The 23,501-nt window shown below is 38.6% G+C and overlaps 1 protein-coding gene across 1 annotated transcript in view; it reads right to left on the reverse strand.

Moving 5' to 3' along the window:
- Positions 1-23,501, reverse strand: part of MAN1A2 (mannosidase alpha class 1A member 2) — a 131,844-nt gene that overhangs the window by 40,511 nt on the left and 67,832 nt on the right. Inside the window, exons 6-8 of the mRNA XM_027653543.1 lie at positions 4,219-4,313; positions 1,558-1,681; positions 1,032-1,125 (exon numbers count right to left, since the gene is read on the reverse strand). Coding sequence (XP_027509344.1) covers positions 1,032-1,125; positions 1,558-1,681; positions 4,219-4,313 — 313 coding nt within the window. The remainder of the gene's footprint in view (positions 1-1,031; positions 1,126-1,557; positions 1,682-4,218; positions 4,314-23,501) is intronic.

The raw sequence follows: 23,501 nt of genomic DNA on the forward strand, positions 1-23,501 counted from the left end.
GAATTTATCCCATCAATCCATTTGCCTGTCTCAGAAGGTGTCACAATTCACTCAAAGACATTAGATGAGATATTAGATTAGGGAATTTTTGCCTTAACGATAGGATTAGACAAGTATTTCACAGTGACTGCAATGACAGCTGCATTCATCTCCCTCACATACCAGACTCAAAGTCAGGAGCAAATTCTCAGTTTGCAAGCCAGAACTTGTTCTGCTGGATATTTACAGCCAACCACTGAAATCCCCCAAACATATTAATGATGTCAAACAGGACAGAAATAGATCATCTTGCTTGTTTTGACCTGCATTCATAAAAGAAATAGAAACAGAAACCTTGAAGAAAAAGATTCTCTTTTATCACAGCCACTATGAAAGCACTAAACCACTCAACTTTTCTTTAAAGAACCACTTCAAGAAAAGGAATCATGTTTGTGTCTCTCTCTTCATGTTTTATCTCTCTACTTACATTGTGAGAAACAAAATCAACTTTTTCTTTTCATTCCAAAGCCTTTTTTTTTTTTTAATGGGAGACACATTGATACCAACAGGATCTGTAGGGAGGTTCATCATGCCATTTCACATGCCACTAAGTAAACGAATTACACTTGTAGATGTCAGTCCCTAACATAATTTAACCACCACAAACATGCATTACCTCTGTATCACCTTACAGTAATCCATTTACCAGATGGTTTGCAGAACAAAACCAGGAACAGAATCATAATGAGGAAATACTTTCAGCCTCATTCTTTATTACTGAAGATTTTACTGACTGATAAAAGTAAGAATAGGTACCAGATTTAGTAGGAAACTGTTTTCAGAAAGGACCCTAAAAAGCAAGCTCTGTGACTTCAGAGAGTAACAGGCAAAAACTGGTTTTAGGAGATCTCAAGTCTAAGAAATCCTTCAATGTCTGATGTTTTTAGGCAACACTGCTTTGTGCCCTATAGAATAATCTTTCTGATCTCCAACTCAGCAACAAAGTAAGAAGTAGAGTTTTAATTAAAAATTAATAAAATAAGAATACTTACGCTGACCCCACCGTCCTGTTCTTGGGTTCAAATAATTTGGATAAAGTCCATTAGGACGATCCATTTTTTGAAGTAACTTCCGAATGTGCATCACCTAAATTAAATCAAGAATCAGGATCACTGATCACTGATCACAACGTCCATCTGCTCTCTGCACACAGTTAAATCTTTTTTCCTTTTTTTTTTATTTTTTTAGTAGAAAATTTTCTTAATCTGAACCACAAGCTTTCTTGAGGGCTTCCTTCAGATTTGTATGGTTTTGTTTTTAAAGGATTGTTCACATAAACATGTTTAAAAATTATGATTTTTAAAGTTATGCTGAAACAAATAAGAAAACTTGTGTTGTCATATTTCTACTTGAAAAGGACATCTACTTGGTAATAGAAATACAAGCATGAATAAATTTACCTGCTACCAAGAATGCAGAGAGAATTCAATACAGAAAGTACTTCTCCTTTAATGCAATTTATGATGAAACAGAATAAAAGACATTAGTATGATAAAAGAAACTGATTTTGAGACTCACCTTGTTGTAGTATACAGGGTCCCCTGTCAAATAGCTGAGGTGGACAAATTCCATGTGCAGAGTACCAAACTCAGCAAGGATGCTGCTGCCAGCAGAAGCCCAGCCCCAGTTGCGACCGACACCACTGAATTCCAACAAATATGCATAAAAAAGGGAGAAGACGACAAAAATTTCAGAATTACTGCATACAACACAACTATCACAGCTAATTAAACAGGTAACATCTAAATTTTAACCTGTACTTCAGATTATAGGAATTGTGGTTTGATTGATCAATTAGCTCACTGATTGGGTCTTTTTCAAAAAAAGATACCATGACCTCATCAAGAAAAAGTCCTGCAATTAAAAAATACAATATCTTGATGTCACAGAAATACGATGACTTAACACTGGGCTCAATCTCAGTTGTTGTTTATTTACTGTATGTTTCTAAGAACAAGAAACAAAATGAGACAAGTATATTTCCAAAGACAGTAACGTTTGCTTCCTTCTCCTGCCAAAGACCTGCTGTGTTCCCTTTACTTGTGTGGGATGTGCTTCTCTATCTGTATCTACACTGGAATACACTATGTTTACTGTAGGCAGAATATATGAGTTCCTCAGGCTCACCTAAAGAATTAGCAGAAAGTGTCACATACCTCCTGTCTTTTTCACTCTAAGTGCTACTATCTTGCAAAGTCATAATTCCTAATTTACCTGGTTTAATCTAACGTGGGAGTTTTCACCACCTTTCAGGATCGGGTTATTTAATTTCTGGAGTCAACTACATTTTCCTGAATATTACTTCTACTTTCTCTCACAAAAAATTTCAGTAAGGCTACAATCAATTAGGAATGCTTCTTTATTTTTTAAATTACACTTTGGAAAGAGAAAATGTAAACAAAAAATGTTGGCTATGGAGCAGTAGTTGTAAATCTCACAACACATTTTAAGACACAGTAACCGCTGCTTACAGAGTGTAAAGACACAATCATGGCCTGTCTCAGAGGGTTTTTTGGTTTTTTTTCATTATGAATACAAAAGGTAATATAACACAAGTCAATAATTTTCCAAATATTTCCTTCAGGTCTGGTGTTCTACTGCATGTCAGCCTCAAGACAAGTGTTCTCATATACACCTTCTACTGCCGTTGCCCTCTGGCATGTAAGCCACTGTTTTCTGCTGTGATGCTGGCTGGTTCTACATGTTACTGAGAGACTGACACAGTAAATGCATAAACGACACTACCATGCAGGAAATTTCTGGCACTCCAATTCTTTCCCCTCCACCTACTGCAAATCCTTCTCCCTGTCCCGTCTTTCTGATTGAGTTTTGAGACCTGACCTGATGGTCCCCATGTTTTACTGATAAGTAAAACAAGCAATGCATCCATTGCTTCAGCTTCTTAAACCTCACTACCTGTGTTGCTCGAGCTAATGAGGCAGATGCCTGTGCTGACTGAGGAGCATGGGTCACCAGGGCCCTTCAAACACACAGGAGTCATGGTGCAGGTTTGGGCTAAACAAAACAAAAATAAAAAACTAATTTATGCACAAAGGAACTTCAAGTCCTAATGCAGAAAGAACACAGTACTGAGTAAATTATAACGTCATGCAGGAAGTGCGTAGGGAAATTTAACCCAACAATACTGACTGTACAAAAATGGTCCAAAAAATGGCCTGAGTGGGGAAAGGCAGCATGGGCAAAGAAGAGAAAACCAGGTAAGGGTGATGATGCCCTGCACCAGCAGAAGGGCAAACCACAGCTCCATGTTCTTTACCCAAGGCTGACAGCAAAGCCAGGAGACTATCCTTACCACAAAAAGGCATTTAAGGCTCTCAAAAAAGTCCTAAATCTCTTCACACTCCTAACAAAGCACGACAAATACCTCTCCCAAAAGGAAAATGATGTAAAACAATTCAAAACTCTCTGCTATTTACTATCCCACATTGCTTAAGTACACACACAATCTAGACATGCATCACAATTCAGCTAGTGTTGAAGAACATACTAAAATTTAAAGAATGCCTTGCATCAAAAATGCTCTCAAAATCTGAGGGAAATCCCAGAATTGAGGAAGCAATACAAGATGAATTAGGCAAGGTAATTCCCTTCCACACCGCAATACAGACCATCTAAGTCCAGTCTGACCTGAACAGTCATGTAAAGGAGCCTCTCCATCTGCACAGACCATAGCAGACTTCTGCACACTAGACTTTATACCCAAGCTAAACATAAAATGAAATAATATCCTCAGAGTCCTATCATCTTCTCAAATGCTGTGAGTCTTCTAAAGGTAACATACACCTCACACTGTTCAGAAAACCTAGTAAGTTCAACCATGTCCTGCAAACAATTTTATTTTCTAATAGGCTCTTCAATGACTAAAGAAACAATTATTAAGCTCTAGGACAACACACAGAATAATACACTCGGTACAGTCCAACAGCACATTGAATGCTTATTGCACAATGAGAGGAAAAAACCGATGACCATAATTTATTGCAGTTAATGAGTTAGAATGCTCTAAACTCTATTAAAATTATTCTAACATGCCAGGAATGACAGTTTGTCTCCATCTTCTACAGCTCCCCTACTAAGAAAAACTGATGTATGCCATTACTAATTTTAAGTTGGAGGGAGGGGGAGGAACACACGTCCCCACAAAAGAAAACTCATTACCTTTTCAGATTCACCATTGCCCATGGTATACCCGTAGGTGTGTTGAAAGCTGGAAGAAGTTTTCCTGCCAGTTGCACTGCTTTGATCTTGAATACCTAAGATAGTAGGATCAATTGCAAATAGTTACAAAGTCTGATTTATCTCCAAGAACTATAAAGACTGAAATTTCCCCGCCCCACCTACTCCTTTGTATTAGAAAAGCTTTATATTGTAAAAAACATATTAACTTATAATTTTTTGCCACTTGTTCACTTTATAAATTTCATTTAGATTTGAACACGAAAAGCAAACTTGTCATTTTGATTTTTTTCCTTCCAGGCTCTCCAGCAATAGTTCTTATATTCCTATTACAGAAGAAGAATCAGCTCTCCTCCCACCTTCCTCCGCAGATACTGGAAATTTCAAGTGCTTTCTAAAGCAGTCTTTAAATCATTCTTTATATTGATAGCTAAAAATCAAGACACAACTCTCCTACCCGAATATTTTAACTTTAACAAAATTCCAATCTCTTTTTATTGAGATTAGTGCAGACAGAGTTCCTATTCTTTCACAAACAGAGTCTATGCAAAACCATATATGCAGTTTCCCAGTTTTTCCTTCACTGCTAATGCATAGGAAAAACAATTCCTCCCTAGTCTGATTACTTAGAGAAACTATTGAAAGAACAAAATCTCTGTCATTTCTAGTGTTGTTTCTACTTACTTTTGGAACATAAATCTGTAACAGCCTTATTCAGACCCTAATGGCTGTTAAATAAAAGAGCAATTGGGAGACAGCTCCTTCTAAGCCTACATGAAGCACATTTTCCAAAGGAGGCATATTTGGTAGATGCCCATTATATGAATCTGCTTTTACCAGTTAGTTGCTTTCAGTATTCACTACATTTGTGGAGAAGTATCTCCTAATTTGGAGATACGTTTTTCACCAGTTTGAAGCACCATATGAACATGTAACAAAAAGAGCTACCATGCCCCAAAATAATTTATGCAACATGGACATAGTATAGAAACATTATCTCTCCAGTGACCAGTGATAGGACACGAGGAAACTGAATGAATTTCAGGAGAATTTCAGATTGGGAAAAGGTTCTTCACTGAGAGAGTGGTCACAGCATCAAGCCCATCAGAACTCAAGGAGCATTTGGATGGTGCTCTTCATCACAAGGTTTAGTTTTAGGTAGTCCTGAGAGAAGGAGGGAGTTGGATTCAACAATCCTTCTAATTTGCAATATTCTACCATTCCGTTATTATCAACTACCTGACCAATACTCATGTAATCAAGAAGAATAAGACCTTTAAGAAGGACTACATGATAGTTCTGTTGGATTTCTAAAAGGCATCTTGCCCTTTTATAAAGCCTATGGGAGGAAAACAGAAGAAACGCTTACTGGAGAAACAAGCTGAAAAATAAGCAATCAAGAACATCCTTATTTTTCATATGAAGGTGGGAAAAAAAATCAATATCTTAATGTTTGAGGAGATGACTAGTGAGACATGAAATAAACCAGAACAAAATATTAAAGATGACATCTAACTGTATTTGATGCACTGTAGTATGGAAAGATGGAGGTGGATCTGAAAGCAATGAGCCAGGAAAAAGAACTTTTACAGAGGTACTTCAAATGATTGTAAGATGGGATACGTTTAAACTGAAAAAGAGGAATATGTCTAAACTGAAAAACCTCAGAATATTATTTGATAGAATTGTGAAGTAACAGAAGCAATATGGCTTGAATGATTTTTAGCAAAGAAACTGACAAGAGACAGTGTTTGAGAAAATATGCAGAAATTTAGCAGTAAAATTCAGATAACACATTGACCTTAAATAAAGGACCAAGTCAAAATTAGAAGGCATAGTATAAGACAGAGGTACAATACACGTGCAGTCTATCACAATTGGGGAAAAAGAAACTGTAAAGAGAACTAAAAGCTCATTCTTGGCCCAGTTACATATAAACGACCTGATTTGCATCTACAGATAAGTGTCAAAAATTCATACTGAACTTTTAGATTTTTAAGTAGTAGATGGGTCAAGACCAGACAGAACTATCTACAGAGAGTCATCTAAAGGGAGTTCCTCTACAGCACAGACAAGTTTTAACACCTAATAGAGAAAAGAATGATGACTTCCAGTTAAATGATAAATTGTTTGAAAAGACATTTTTAGCATTAATTTGTTTAGCTTCAGCATTTGGATCCTGCACCTTATGAAAGCGCTACACATTATTGCATTATTCATTAATAAAAGATACTGAAGCAATAGGGTAAGAATATTCAATGGGAGAACATCCTTACAAACATCCTTTCTAGAAGAATATTCTTAATGGTTAATTATTTACATACTGCTATCCAGTTTTTAATCCATTTGAAACGTACTACAATATCTGAGGAACAAGCTATAGTACTGAAGGAGTTTTTAGTAGGAGTGTACAAGGTTGAGCTGATCTAAATGTACACGAATCTAGACAAGACAGTCAAAGCAAGGCATCACTGAGCCATTTCAGCATCAGAGCACCAGCACTAACTCCTGGTTCAGATAACCATGTTGTTAGCAGTAGCTGCCAAAACTTGCTGTGATTAGAGGCACCCTCCTGTCACTTCCATTGGGGTTGAGGACTCTACATAGCACTGACTTAGCATCAGAAGGTATAAAACTCCCTCTATATCCCTCTCACCCAAGACTGAATGCAAGGAAACAAACTGGTTGAAGACATGCCTTTACTTTCTATTCCTGCCATCTGTCTTTTCTCGGCTGCTGCTTCTGCATAACAAAACCACTGAGTACTTGGTATAATGTTTACTTATGCAGGCTGGAGTGAGAGCTTGAGACAGTTGCACAGGATTTTGTGAGGGCCAGGTGACCAGAAAAGCGTATTTGGAGAGATGCAGGGAAAAGAAAGAAATGTAGCAAGCAGTGGTGCGTAAGGTGCCTTTTATGGGAAATTGTAGATTTGTCCCGAGTGCTCTGCTGAGCTTATTAAAATGCCTTCTTTTAGCATGTTCTAGACAGTAAAAGCCTCAGGCTCTAGGTTTTAAATAATAAGCTGTTATCAGACAATATGATTACTTATCATACAATATTTTTAATTTTTTTTTTAAAAAGCAGGTTGAACAGATAGATTCTATTTTAGCCTTGGCAATATCCTGTTGACAGGCAATGCATTTAAAAAAAAAATATAGACAAGAAGAACGGAGAAGAACAAAAAATGAATGGTTGCCTTTTAAAATAGAGCTCATTAGGAAACAGCAAAAGAATTGGGGTTATTTAGTCTAGATAAAAGATGTTCAAGAAAGGACAAGGTAAGGACTTTTTAGTATATAAAAAGCTACAAAAAGGAAAAAGAAATAATATTTTTTTCCCGTGGACATGAAGAACAGAAAATAATACTGAAATGGAATAAGGGAAAGCAAGTTAGTTACTAGGAAAAAGTTGGTAAAAAGGATAACTAAGAATGAAGCATGACCATGACTGCTGCCAAGTCATCACTACAGCTTTTAAAAATGCTCTGTACAACACATACAACTACAAAGACTGAGATGATTGTCCGAGATGTTCCTTGAATCTGTCAAAGAAAAGAAGAATAACTGAAAATTACTCACCTGCCTTACCACTCTTTCAGCCATGTTGCTGCATCGAGTTTGCACGGCAAGGTTTTGGTAGGAGGAAGACTACAAGGGTGGTTTCTTTGAGAAATTGCCAGAAGCTTTCTGTGTGACCAACAGAGCCAATGCCAGGTGGCTCCAAGACAGACTCACCACTAGTCAAGGCCGAACCCATGAGCATTGGTGGTAGCACCTCTGGGATAATGTATTTAAAAAGAAGAAGGTAAAATAACAACTGCAGAACAGCAACTGCAGCCAGAGAGAGGAGTGAGAACATGTAAGAGAAATAGCCCTGCAGACATCAAGGTTGGTGCAGAATGAGGGGAAGGAGGTGCTCCAGGTGTCAGAGCTTCCCCTGAAGCCTGTAGGGATGACCATGGCGAGGCAGGCTGTCCTCCTACAGCCCATGGAGGTCCATGGTTGAGCAGAGACCCACCTGCAGCCTGTGGAAGAACCCCACAACAGAGCAGGTGGATGTCTGAAGGAGACTGTAACCCCATGTGAAACCCATGCTGGGGCAGGCTCCTGGCAGGATCTGTGGCCCTATGGAGAGAGAAGCCCATGCTGGAGCAGGTTTGCTGGCAGAACTTGTAACCTTGTGGGGGACTTACACTGGAACAGTCTGTTCTAGAAGGACTGCACCCCATGGAAAGGACCCACACTGGAGCAGTTTGCAAAGAACTGCAGACCGTGAGAAGGACACACGTTGGAGAAGTTCATGGAGTGCTGTCTCCTGTGGGAGGGACCCCACACTGATGCAGGAGAGGAGTGTGAAGAGTCCTCCTCCTGAGGATGAAGGAGTGGCAGAGAAAATCTGTGATGAACTGACTGCAAACCCCATTCCTCTTTCCCCTGCACCACTGTGGGCAAGGAGATAGACAAAATCATGAGTGAAGTTGAGCCTCTGAAGATGGGAGGGGTGGAGGTGGGTGTTTTAAGATTCAGTTTTTATTTCTCATTATCCTACTTTGATTTGATTGGTAATAAATGAATTTCCCCAAGTCAACTTTGTTTTGCCCATGGTAGTACTTGGTAAGTGATCTCTCCCTATCCTTACCTTTACCCATGAGCCTCTCTTAATATTTTTGTTTTTTCCTCTTCCCTGTTCAGTTGAGGAGGGGAGTGACACAGCAGCTTTGGTGGGCACCTTGCATCCAGCCAGGGTCAACCCACCACAGTTCCCTGGTAATGAGACGGCTTGTGCCATACACGTAAATGGAAAATGTTTTGTCTCTTGGGTTATTGTATCTACTCTGTAGACCCACAGAGCACCTTTGTAACTGGTGCATAAATCATGGAGACTATTCACCCTCAAGTTTCTTTGCTAGCACAAAGCTCCCAAGTATCAAACCCTATAAGAGTGAGAAAGTCACAGAAACCACAAAGTCAACAGCCCTCAAAAAGAATGCTGCTCTTGCAGGGTAACTCCACCTTTTTCAAATATGCATTCACACTTGCAAAAATCACAGAATTCAGTATGCAGTGGCCTTAAGACTTGGAAGTAACTAATCAGAATCTTCTTAAAGACACCGTAACAGCAAAAGCAAGACATTCTATTTTGAAGATGCAAAAATACTGTACTAGGTAAACATGTCTATTAATCCCAGGGTAGCTGTTCTGTATGCTCTCAACATATGGAAATTTTTCAGAAAAGTTTCAGAAGCCACCACAGACTTGGAGAAGCATTTCCATTTTACATGGCAAAATCTAATACACTAAATGCACTAATTTACATGGCCTTTTCTAGGTTAATGCTTCTTTCTGCAAATACTGTAAAGAAATGGAAGAATTTTTCCCCCTTTCAAAAACAAATCAAGCTGTTTACAGCTATAAGGGAAGAGAGTGAAAATTGGCAGAAAAAGCAAAATTTAACCCCCAAATCGGATAAGTGGATCCCTCATTAAGATGAAAACAGCAATCAGTATTTACAAACTAGTATGTACAGCAGGCTAGCTGTGAGGGCCTGAATAATTTTCACCCATTAAATTGATGCTTAACATATCAAACCTGCCACCCACCCCACAACATGAAAGCTAACTCCTGAGCCTAATCCAAGTAAGGCCAAAACATTCCGCAGAAAAGGCCTTAAAGGTTTCAACAATTCTTCAAAAGCCTTTTTGACTGCCTAGATACACGGTTGCAACTCTCAGAAGACTATATTATGCTAATACTGCTGTTAGGTGTTCCCTTCCAGCACTATGAATGGCAAACAGCATCGAATGGCCTTTGTTCCTAACTCTGAGGGAGATTATAGATGTTTTATACAAATAAAGAACCTCTTTCATTTATGTGCATAGACCAGCCTTTGAGTCATTCTTATTAAACAGTAATAAATGCCAGACTTCTCCTTAGTCTGATGGTCTATGGCCATGCAATGTGGTTCTGATAACTCTCGATCCTTGAAAAAAACATCAGACAAAACAGATATGCTGCACAAGCTGACAAAAACGTAGTACTCAGTTCACCATCAGTACTACTATTACTATCAAACCCTGCACCTGTTTCCTTTGACACTAAGGATGAAGATAATGAAGCAGATCTATCTAACTACTGAATGTAGATCAAAAAAACAGAGCACCTGACAGCAATACTAGACCCTTGAGGAAACTATATGGTATTCCTCGACCCAAACAGGAATAGTTTCAGTCTGCAGCAGTGTACTCTTCACTGCCTTTTGGTGGCTAACCACCCATTTAAAGCTCAACACGTCAGAAAGGACTATCAGCATGAGTAGAGATAAAGGCTCATGGTGAAAATCAAGTAGCATTGTCACAAAAAAAAATAAAAATAAATAGCTTAATAAGAATTGCTGGTTTGATGCCTCTTTATACTTAAGCCATAATGCATAGGAAAAAGATGTCTACATGCCAGATGAACAGCCGTAAGTTCCACCACACTTTACCCCTTCAAGACTGGGAACTCCTGGGGTTCACAGTGTTCCTAGGGCATCCTCCTCTGCGAGTGGGGGCCATCCTGCTACCAAGAAATGGAGAAATGGTTCCCTCTTTGCACATTTGCTTCTAATAACTTCCATGTATTTAATTACAAAGGCATCTTGTGTGATGAGGGAGATGCAGCAAGATTCTGCTAACATTTCAGCTATCAGAGTACAAAACGAGAGACGGAAAGCACTTCAGTCACATTTTACAGATGTTTGTGAGTGATGACTGAAGAGGTATGGCAATCTAGAATTGGTCCTGGAGAACATAAATCATGTTCATGTGAAACTTAGCAAGGTAGCTACAAATTACACTACCTATAGTGGTGAAATGATGCAGAAATGCATAAATTCAACAGCACCTCTTTAGCATTTGAGGTCTCTTGAGTAGTAGCAGATGTTCAAGGAATGAATATTTGCAGATACTGTAAAGACAATGCCACAGCTAAGATGATGTTCCTTTCTTTGGTGAGCAGCAATGACTATCAAGGTATTTGATGAACAACAGCATTCCTAAAAGACTGAAACTCTTTAAAAAAGGGAACACTTACCCTGCAAACAGATGCTCTATGAATTTTATTGCTTTCTCTGTGACAGAAAAAAGATCAATATGGAAATGAAAAAGCTAAACCCACCTCAGCAGTCTAAGATCAGAGTTAAGAAAAGGGGAATCAACTTGAATCTGGACTATGGTGTGAACTTAAAATGGTCATGATCTCCAGTCCCCGAATGATCCTTGTGGCCCATAGCTGGACTCTCTCCAGCACATTCATGTCTCTTGTACTATGGAGCCTAAAACTGGACACAGTCAAGGGGAAGAATCACCTCTCTTGACGTGCTGGTAAAATTTCTCATGTAGCCCAGGACACCTTCCACTTTCTTGACTGCAAGGGCACATTGCTGCATGTGGTCAACTTGGTGTTCCCCACTTCTGTGCACAGGTGGGTGACCCCCAGCATACAGTGGTGCATACAGTTGTTCCTCCCCAGATGCAGGACTTTGCTCTTGCTCTTGCTGAACTGCATGAGTTTCCTGTCAAGACCATTTCTCCATCCTACTGAGGTCCCTCTGGGTGGCAGCATGACCCTCTGGCATATCAATCACTCTTCCCAGTTTGGTGTCATCAGCAAATTTGCTGAGGGTGCCATCTGCTTCATCACTCAGATCATTAATGAAGACATTGCACAAGATCAGACACAGTACTGATACCTGGGGTACACCAATGGTTACTGGCCTCAGACTATAGTTTGCACCACTGCATAGGTTATCAGGGTTGGTTGAGTATATGTTTCCGAATCACACAGTTCTTCATGGGCGAGGGAACAATTTTCCAAATTAGGTGCTCCATCACCTTTCCAGGGATAGAGGTAAGGCTGACAAGCCTGTAGTTCTTTGGGTCCTCCTGCTTGCCCCTTCTGAAGGTAGGACTGATCTAGGCGGGGGTTTTCCACTCATCTTGCTTATTAGTTTTGTTGCCCAATGTCCCTCATTTAAATCTTTGCCTTATAAGCTACTACGCTTCTGTAAGGCAGCTGTTGCACACAGACAATTTGCATAGGTAGAGAGAAAAAAATTGGGCTTAATTCTAACAGCCTTCAAAATTTTAAAACACTGTCAAATTCACCCTAATGGAAGTCCAGGATCGGATACTTCTGTTCATGCAATTGTTGCTGCAAAGTCCTCCTGAGCTGTGAGAATTCTGGACTCTCAAGAATAATAAGATAGAACAGATTGTACTTAATCCATAAACATTACATAACTTGATGATTTACCTGTTTCACAAGACAATAAATGCTTCATGAAATGTTCCTTCTTTTGGGAAAAAGAAACTCCCTTAGTTTTCAAGACTAGATAGACATTTTCTTTAGCCAGTAGCAGTACACACAAGACTTCTCCAAATACTTTTATTAAAGAAAAGTCACACTGGATTCCTCTCTGAAAGACAAACTTTTGCTAACACTTTCAAAGAATGGTAGGAAGGCAAGGAAGGCTATCCAGTTTCAGATGATGCATGAAATTAGGTGACGTAACAGTTGCCTCTGATCTAAAATTTATGGCTACACAAGCCTAGCTGTCCTTAATCTCTCTGTCTGGAGATTCAGAGATTCAGCTTGTAAAAATTTTCTAAGGCAGTGTTTCAGAATAATCATAACTTCCAAAGGAAAAGCTGCAACTGTGTTCTGCATCTTACTTCTGAAACCAAAAGCTCAGTAAAGCCTGTGGGACCAGACAGGTCCAGTCATACATCCAAGATCTCCTCTTTCCTAAAGGCTCTAGATAGTCCTGAGATGAAAATACAGGTCACTTTTTTCAGAATAATGAGTACAAGAAACTACCCCTCCATATCAGTTGATCTGGATGGACTAGGCAGTCTAGAAAAACTATCCTAATGGTAGTTCCTAAGTCAAGGGTTGTACTAAAAAGCATTAAAATGCCTATCTGATTATATTGTTCAGCTACAGTCTAACTGCATCAGTTAACTGCAGATAAGACAGATATTGTCTGGTTGACTATAGCTTCCCCTATTTACATTTTACAAATTAGCAATTATTTACTCAAATGGTGCTTCTTAGATATAATAAATACTATAGCGGTTTTCTACCATCAACAGGGAAAGATCTGCAAACAGAATTCTTAAGTGACACTATATCTTTTTCAGAAGTTTTCCAAAGCTGCTTTCCTGGACCAGAGACATGAAGCATCTAGTTACTGTTGACTAAGGCATCTTAGGATCTAATGAAATATTCATTGGTTTCACACTACTGATATTTTTGAAAAACCCACAAGAGAAAGTCTGTGCATATATTAGCTTATTAGAAATATCTGACATTTTTGCTTTAGAAGATCTAAATATAAAAATTTGGCATGCACTGGACAGCCAGCTAATCACATTTAAACTACCTGGCACTGGCTAATAACAACTCAATTAAACTACATAATTTCCATTCACCTCAATAGCTGTATCAGCTTCCTTGGCATGGATTTCATGCATATCTGAGTAGAAAAGTTACATGTTCTCAACTTTTAAAGGGCCTTCAAATCCAAGGCACTTTACACCAGTCAGTCAACATCACAGATCACTTAAAATTCAGAATTAATGTGATGAAAATCTGGCATATAAATGTCTCCTTGATCTGATAATTCCAGAAGATATAGCACACTGTTTCACATCCCGTCTAACTGTGCCAGAAACCATGGTAGTCTGGAGTTAATTTTCTCTTCTACTATTATTATTAGAAAGTTGCTTTCAGTGTAGGCAATTTTTGTGCTTTATCTTTCCTGCTTTTCATATCTCCGGCTTCTTCACCGTAAGTTTACCCTCACAAGCAGTATTAACCTGCCCGATTAGTTACCTTTGTAAAAAAATTGTCCCAGGACTAGAAGCAACAATCTTCAATTTGCACAACATACCAATCACAATCACTCTTGCCCAAGCATGTCCTAAGAGACTCTTTTCAGATGATTTGTTCTTGCTGTGGGAGCTACTACAGTAGCAGAGGGAACCAGATGTGAGAGCATAGACAACGTCTGGCATCTGGCTTAAATGTTCCTCAATAATTGCTGGCACAGAGAAAGACTGATTTAAACTGTGGAAAAAAGGAACAGAGAAAGAAAAAGGAGAAAAATTATTCTGAACAGCCATCAGGAAACTGAAAGAAAGAGCCATGAAGGGACAGAAGATCAGCATGGAGCTTTGCCAGTGGGGAAGTAGAAGTGATAAAGGACAGGGATTCCAACTCCCCATCTCCTAGAGGGTGAAGTTGCTAAAAGAAGGGAACACAAATAGCCAGTGAAGGGAAGAAACAAAAGGCATCAAGAGCAAGACAGGGAATGAATTGAAGTCTAAAGCAGGTAAGACATAAAATGGATGGACTGCCAAGAGTGTAGTTGTAGGGAACAAGAGTATGAGAAACATCTTGGGGAATCTGACAGGGGAAGAACACTTTCTCATTTCCAGAACATGTTCCTAGGAGCTAGAATTGACTCTAATATATCAATCTTTCAACGTGCCTTTGTAGTCAAACACACCCAGGCAAAGCAAAAGGTAAAAGTGAATCTTGGGGGTGGGGATTTTTGTCCTATTAAGCAGCAATCTTTTTGTATTTTGGTACTACCAGCTGTTCTACTGAGTTGAGTAACAGACTGCATTGTGTTCCTGAAAGTCCCAACCCAACTGATGATCCAGTCTGTGTTTTCTTAAGAAAAAAAAAAAATCTGTGTTAGGAATCTTAAGAACTGGTTCTGAACTCAAATAATTAAGCTATTTGTACTAACAAGTTTCACGAGAATCATTTTCATGCAACAGAAATTATCTACTTTCTGTGATTATTAATCTCTCTTGATATTGGCTTTCTCTTTGGTAACACGTGTTCCCAATGCTTTCTCCACTCACATCAGCTATCTCCTTAATTTCCCATCTATTTTTCTATGCCATGTTATCTTTTTTGTCCTTCAACTCTGTGCTTACATTGCATCAATTTCTACTTTCTTTCTCAGATTATTCCTCTGTCTCCTGTTTCTCTTGAATGTGCTGCCAAGCTTTCCATTTTAAATTTAATCTTGATTTCCCCTTTAGTCTTGGCCAGAAATGACTCAGTCCCTTTTAGATTGTATTTGCCTTTATAAAAAAAAGTTAAACAGATATTAAATTACATACTGTTTCACACTATGTGCAGTCATTATACACACAGCCTCCCTCCCCCCATTGGTATGTGACAGATTACAATGCAAAAGTCACAGACTAGAAGAAAAAAAAAAAGTAAAAATCACACAGCTTTTACATCTTCCAAAACATATCCTTTATACAGTGTCAGACTCAAAGCACCATAGATTGCACTTAATGAAAGTAAATAGCGATTTTTTTTTTTAATGAATGAACCGGCTTGTTTTCACCGATTAACAGACATTTAGCTTATCTACAGCTAACATTTATATATATATAGACCAAGTTCTGACACAGAATTAGTTGGCAAACAAAACCTATGAGGAATGAATCAGTAAGCACTGAATCTTCATAGTTGCATAAATACTGTAAGGCATTTGAAAAACCAGACATTTATTTTGAAAAAAACAGTGAGTTAAATACCCTAAACTCCTGCAGCATAATTTATAGATCTCAGGGCTAGAAATATAAGATAAAAATGTTCCTCCTCTATGCCATACAAACAAAAATAAAGAAGGTTCAAGAGCAACAATCTGATCATCTGCATAAAATAAGGCATAAGTACCAAGACACATTTATAGTTACATCAATAAGTAGTACTTCAGAGAAACATTCTTTCCAGAGATGTATCTGGGCTGCCTCATGTACCACATACTGACAATTCATATGTGCAGGAGGCATAACTATCAGTCCTCTAATTTTTCACAATTTTTCTATCGCTTCTGCTGGTTTTACAAATCCTTCTAAGAACATGATTACCAAGAATCTTGCAGCATACCAACAGCAGCCCTTATTAATGACTTAAACAGAAATAAAATTCCACATTGTATTCAAAGGTCCTATTTATAAATCCAAATGTTCATGGGTCCTTTGCCCCAGGATTTCACACCAGAAGTTCAAGCTGAGCAGCTTGTTTTTTGTGAGTTCCACAAAAAAAGAAAAAAAAAAAGTATATTGAAAGCCACAGCTACTCAAAACACAATCCCTTGTTCTGTCCCCACGGTGGTCTGTCCAACACGGGTTGTTCACCCTTCTTGTACTTGCAGCCTGCACCTACACCTTTGGTAACATTAAAACGTATTTAATTTATACAGAGCAAGTTGAACATTTGACTAAGTTTCTCTGGAGTTTTCTACTTATTTGCCATCTCAACATGAGCTACAGTCAGCTATACATTCTTAAGAGAAGACTTTCATTGTCAAGTCACAAATGTACTGATGATTTCTTATTTTCCATTAAGTGATTTTCAGAGATGGAGAAGAGGAGCGAAGTCAGTCTCTCCGGGTCACAGTTACCTAGGTCACCTTTTAAAGATCCTTTCTGAACATGGACATAGCTCCGTTCTTTTGGTTTAGGCACTCATCTGCAATCTTACATTTTGAATTAAAAAAATTAATGTTAATAGGCTAGAGAGCTTCTTGGTTATTTCTTTAACGATTTGTTCCCAGATTATCCAATTCATAAATGGCAACACAATATTACTGCAGACAGCATCTACTTGATGCCTCACAGGCTAGAAGAGTTCACCATCTTTATCATACAATAGGTGCACACATCATTACAGGCAACATGATTTTTGTTAACATTCTTGCTAGCTTTTAGTGGTTTTGCCTAGCAGTTATTGTAGCATTCAAGGCATTTATTTTTCTCTCACCGTATCTGTTCTTAGTTTTTAGTATTCAAACTCCTTTTTAAGACAAAAGCATGATAGCGAGCACTGAATGAGAGCAAGTCTGAAAAGGCCAAACCAGCCAAAGATGCCTTATTTAAGAGCAGTATCATGTCCACAGCCTTAATTTTTGTTCTGTTTTAAAGTGAAAAAAAATCCTTGTGCTTTCAGTTGACAAAAGACAATACCATACTTCCTCTCTGGATCAGATCAAGCATGAAAACGGTCAGTGTAGATGTTAACATAGGAGGAAAGTACCCAGGAAAACTCAGCGGGTTTTACATTAACTCAGTTAATGTATTACTGTGTCAACAATAATGCCAGTAAGTGAATGTTTGGCAAAATAACAGGCAGGATACTGTGCCTGCTGTCACTGGTGCCCATCAGCATCAGCATGACTCAAACTAGTGAAGGAGGACACAAAAACTAAGATACATGACATTGTACCAATGATCTACATTTTCTTAGCTTTTATAGCCCTCTGCAGGAACATGACCAGACCCAAGAATGAGTTTCATAAGTAGCTATCACTGCACAGTTATTGTATTTTCTAATGCTAAAACAGTTTGTCCTTTATTTAAAACAGTTTAAGGTATGTTATGCTAAAAGAAAAAACCTGTTTCCAATCAGACAGAGTAGAGGGAATAGATCTGCAATGAAGTCAGTCTTCCCCTCCTTTTCTCCGCTTCAGGTGCTGTGCAGCACCAAGATGTAGCAATAAATTGGGCCAAGTGTCATTTGCCAGTCAAGAAAATGTTTACTACAAGCATGGTAAACAGAAACTGCACAAGCATTACAATCTGCACTCCAGTGAGCAGTGGCAACGCCCAGTATGAAACAATTCTTTGAAAGTCAAGGAAAAAAAAAAAGAGTTATTTTTCAGGTTGTGTCCTGTTAGAGACCAGTGAGCTGCCACAACTACTTACGAATAAGCAGCTCATCTCCTGGCAACAAGCTCAAATCTCATTTTCATTGGATAGGACATATGCACTGTTAGTAACTCTTCTGAGATTTTCAACCTTTGAAAACTTAATTTAGATATGCCTTAAAGCTTTTAGATAATTTAGATAATTTCATAGGTACATTTAAGAATTCTGTGAAACCAGGACACATAATATAGTCTGCTGTTGAGGATGTGCATTGGCATATATAACATAATTTGACCGAATTTTCCTGAATAGAAGAGATGCTGCCTGTCAGATTCCTAGAAAGGATTAGTTTGATTATCTGTTAACAGAGTATCAGGTACTTAACAGCCCTCATGCTCTACTTTAAATGAGATTTGAGGATGGATTTATCCATGTGAACTATATTACTATTTTGCCCAGAAAGATATGTCATTTTGATGGCTTTTAAAAAGATGAAAAAGACAGTCATCTAACTGCTTTATCTCTAAGGCTGGCAAAGGTAGACAAAGTAAATCATTAATCTTTTTTTTATATTGCAAATATCATAAATAAGTTTGTTCAACAAAGATAAAACAATAAGCTACCCTATTTATTGTACTAATAAATCATCAGCAGAAAAGAACACTTTGTTATAGTGGTCTAACTGTCCTCCTGATGCTATCACACAACAGCCATTAGAATAATATTCACTTTGTTTTCCTTACTTGATGCCATTTCTCAGGCACAGCAATGTGCACTGCACAACAACCAACCCTCTATCCATCTCTGAGCTTTTGTCATTCCGTGCATTATTGCTAACAGGAATATTTTATTTGCCACCACCAGTCATGCCAGAAGTTTTAATGATTTGTGAAGCTCCACTTCATGAAAAAAAGCAAGCAGTCAACAGGTGACTTGTGCACTCTCTCCTCAGACAAATGCTGTTTATACCAGATAATGCTTAGTTACTCTAAAGGCAAGATGGGGTTACTACTGCACACCCTACAGATCTCTTATGGATTTGACTGCTAACAAAGGACTCTAGGCAGAGTGTGTAGGAATTATGTTCTTATCTCAATTCTCATTCGCTTTCTTTACAAACCAGAACACATGCAAGAAGTGGAAATAAACCCTGAATCCTGCTGTAAACAGCTGCAGATAAACTTTTGTAGGGAGGAATCCAAAAGCCATGGGCTCAATGTTTGGTTTTGTAACAGACTTCCTATAAGATGCCAGTTAAAAGAGTTAAATCCAGCTTTTCAGAGACCACTGCTAGCTATGGCATTCCTTCTTCTGGTTCATCTTGCTTCAGAAAATGTGCTGAGTTGTCAGAAGCTTTAAGGACTATTAGGTGAGGGTCATAGGCACTCAGAGTTCTAATTGCTGAGAAAAGGTAAAGTCACACTCCTGATCACTGAAGCACTCCAAATCCAGTGACTATCTCCAGTATATTTATTCTTAAGTCTATCCACTTTGTAATTACTGACGTTTGAAACTAGCATGATAACATGCACTCTCACAAGAATACTGTAAACTTTCATGAATGAACATTTATGGGACACATGCCCAACACAATCCTACAGCAAAGATCAAGAACAGAAGGTTCATCCTGGGTACTTATAAACACAGGTGTCCCCCCCCCACAAACACACCTGCCAGGTCTCCTGCACAGGAGGTATGAGTGATGATTAACGAGCTCTTCCCCTGTGATCTCCCCTCTGGCTGGGGTTGCATTTCATTCATTTGCAGGACAGAGCACTACTTCCCAAGCACCCTGTGACCTACTGACCATCTCAGATCTGGAACAGAGGAATACTGGTAGCACAGTACTACAGTCAGCATACACACCTCTTTGGGGGAAGCCCTCAAAACAACCATCTCAGAAGTTGCATTCTAGAGCCTGTGATACAATTTAAAAAAACCCACAGAGCAAGCCCATAAAACAAGCAATGATGTCTTAATGATCAGCAAAAAAAATATGCTCACCCACTGAAGTAAGCGCAGAAGAATTTTGTCTTTCTGTATAGACTAGGGCTCTATTTACATCTTTTTGTGTTATTTCTTCTTTAATGCCCAGAAGGTCAGGGAAACGCCACACATTTAAAAGTTACATTGTAATTTGAATAAAATTTAGGTACCTGAAACAAGGTCTGCAGTGAATCAAAATAAATCCATGTAACACCATATTCCTCTGACTCTCTTAGGCTCAGTTAACTACAGCTCCTCAGTCTTCTGATGATGACATACATTTTGTGTTCTGCTTTCTCCAACCTGAAGACACAGCTGTAGCAAATGCCTGGGTATGTTTGCTCCAGGTACTTTCTCTCAGTGTTAGAGGATTTTATTTCCTGCTCTCAGTATAAACAGGATCTTTCTCAACTCCTAACGCACCCAATCGTGAGAGAGTAGAAAATAAAGAACACTGGGAACACACAAGGGAAACACCAAAATTCTTAACCTAAGCTGAAACTGCTATTAGAAGGAGTTTACCAATTTGGTGGCACCCCAGGTGCCACCAAGCCTCAGAAGGGGTCCATGGCATTGAGGGCTTGCCCCCACAGTGTGCCACAGTGAGTCACACGGTGTCACAGACACAACTGGGGCCGTAGCCATGGAGTAAAGGGCAGACTTGGCATACAGAAGGTAGAAGACTCCTTCTACAGCTGGGGAGATGCTGATAACTCCGTAATGATCAGTGGATGGGCTTTTTTGCTTGTCTAGGATTGTCTATGATTGGGACCACTGTGAAGAGATGATTATTCCTGTAGATTTGCTAAAAAACCTGGATTTTATCTATTTATTATTCAAGAAGTTGGACAGACATTTGGCATATAACAAGAGTATCACATTCATTCCAGCAGTGAGTATAGTCAATGCTGGAGGCTATTGGGCAGGAGCCATAGAGGAGAAGCGACAGCAATTCACCAAACACAATTATAAAAAATCAGATTTTGAACACAGAGCACTCAACTCTGGTACTCTTTATCTTATTTAAGCTTTATCGCTCCTACGATCATTCACTGTGTTTAATTACAGGATGATTCGGTACATACGCAACATTTGGGCTCTGCAGCTGTCATTCCCTCCCTCCTTGAACAAACTCCCCTTTGGAGAGCAGAAAGTTCATTTATAGTGTGTTCACAAAGACTTGGAAGTGAAGATACTGCTCCTTGCAGGGTTCAGCATCTTCACTGCTGTCTTTTGGATGAGTTTCAGAAATGAGGAACAATGGATCCTGCAAGATGCCCTCTATCTGCCTTTATGAACTCGAAGTTAACACAGCCAATATGAAGGACTGCAGCTGCTTTCTGCTGGCATTGTCATCTACGAAGTCTTCCTTGTCCTGATTGCTCCTTCACTACCCAGGTGTGGGGACAGCATAACAGAAGTTATAACTCTTGGACCATTTCATGCAGCACACCACAAGACAATCCAGTTTCTGCTGAAGATTCCAGTGCATTACCCTACCTCAGGTTATGGCAGACATTTTACTGTCTTAGGCCTTGAGGACACTGCAATTCCCAGTCTTGTGGTAGCCTACTCTCACAAATTCTACATTCAGACACTCTCATCATGGATCTATTTGTAACTTCTCCTGCAGCTTAGCACTGCAGTCTGTTGACAAGCTTTGTTGTTTCAGTATTAACACAGAAAGATCAGTCAATTCTTTTCTACTTCATGCCATTCATTCTTACTGTTTGCCTGGTTGTTGTTTTTTGCAGCAGGAGTTGAGAGTGTTTAGGTCAGGCAGTGATTTTACAAAGCAGTGCTCCCATCCTCCCTCAGCAATCAGAATCAGCTACCCTGATGCCCAAAAATAACCAGATCCACAGATCTGCGACTGAAAGAAGTGGAAGAATTTATAATCAGTCATATACAAAATAAAGATCAACTAGATAATTTGTGTTGAAAAAGAAAGAATTTACCAATACACATGGTAAAGCGAAAACCTCTTGTTACCCAGAGAAAAAGCAAGCACCAAACATGACTGATCTTGAATAAAATCTTCAGCCACAAAACTAGATAGACACCATAGGAGATCAAAGAACTCCAGAGCCACATCCTGAGCAACCAGTTATACACTATGGCTGATTTCCAGGCAAACTCCCTGAAAAGACTTTAAAAGACCATATGAATAGACAACTCCAATCTAACAATAAGAGCATCCTTTTGCAATAGCATCCTTGCAACAGCACCCTTTTTTTTTTGTGAAATGCAAGTGGCTTTATCTTGTTCTAATCTCTGAGTATACATGATACTCTTTCACTAAGCATTTCTATCCTGATGCTATTACATACAATAGAGTGATACCAAGATATTATCCAAGACTAATAAAATAAAGAAAATCATAAAGAACACATGTTCTCATACAGTCAGTCTAGAGAATAACTTGGAATAAACAAAGAAATCTACTGTTCTGAGTAAAATGCTAAGTAATGCCTTGCTTCGCATCGAGAAAACAAATATCTTAATGCAGCCACAAAAAAAAAAAAAAGAAAAGATTGCTTTTTAGTTTTGTTTGGGAATTTTGTTGTGTTCTTTTGTCTGTTTGTTTTTTTAATTAATGTAAGGCTGATTTTCATCCTAAACTGCCATAGTCAACATTTACTCCAAACTAGGCATAGAGAACATTTGATTTCTACTTAATTCTGTTATAATATCAACTGTATCATAGTGCTGTATCCCCCACCCCTCCCCCAAGCATAATGAAGACCATATCTAGTTCTTAAAGAAATTAAAGGATTGTTGCAGGGATTACTGAGAAACAGCCTGGTTCAATTTAGATAAGAAGTAATATTTTACCACCAGTATGTCATTTTGGACTGTTAACTCCATTTGACAGATGAAAAAGAGGAAGCATCATGCTGCCTCTGAACTCAGAAGGTGGAAGACTTGTAGTTCACACACTTTAACTACAATCCTGTTTGATCAAAATTTAAAATAAAGATTTTATACATTCTATCATAACCTAGAGTGGAAAATAGAAGTGCCTAGTTCTCACAGTATGACTCTCAGTCACTTTCTACTAAGCGAGTCTCCTAAACTCTGTACCTCAAAAAATATTTTGCTAGTAGCTCCTTACTGAGTATGGGCACAATGAATTTTGCACTTCTTATTTAGAGATTTTGGTACTTAGAGATTATGACTATTAACATACATCTTAATAAAGATAGCACTGAGTGAAGTAAACACTTTGCATCGGTTGCTCAGGGAAAACTGGGAAGGAAACTCTGGCATACAGAAAAATACAAAAGAGCCTGCGTGGACAGGCTGAACTCTAATCTTCAAGGTCTTTTGTAACCTAGACAATTCTATGATTTTATGTCATACAGCACTCCTGGGAGAGATCACGCTTTTTTTCTTCTGCTTTTTATTATGTCTCTTTTTCTTTCTTTGGTTTGATAATATAATTTCCAAAAAAATCCAGTATACAGTATACCCCACTCATACTGAGGATCCTAGTACTGTTTGCAGTTCTGGGGTCCCAAGGCAGGAAAGAATGTGGACCTGTTGGTACGGGTCC

The sequence above is a fragment of the Corapipo altera genome, unplaced genomic scaffold (assembly GCF_003945725.1).
Source record: "Corapipo altera isolate COAL_440 unplaced genomic scaffold, ASM394572v1 61, whole genome shotgun sequence".
Lineage (NCBI taxonomy): Eukaryota > Metazoa > Chordata > Aves > Passeriformes > Pipridae > Corapipo > Corapipo altera.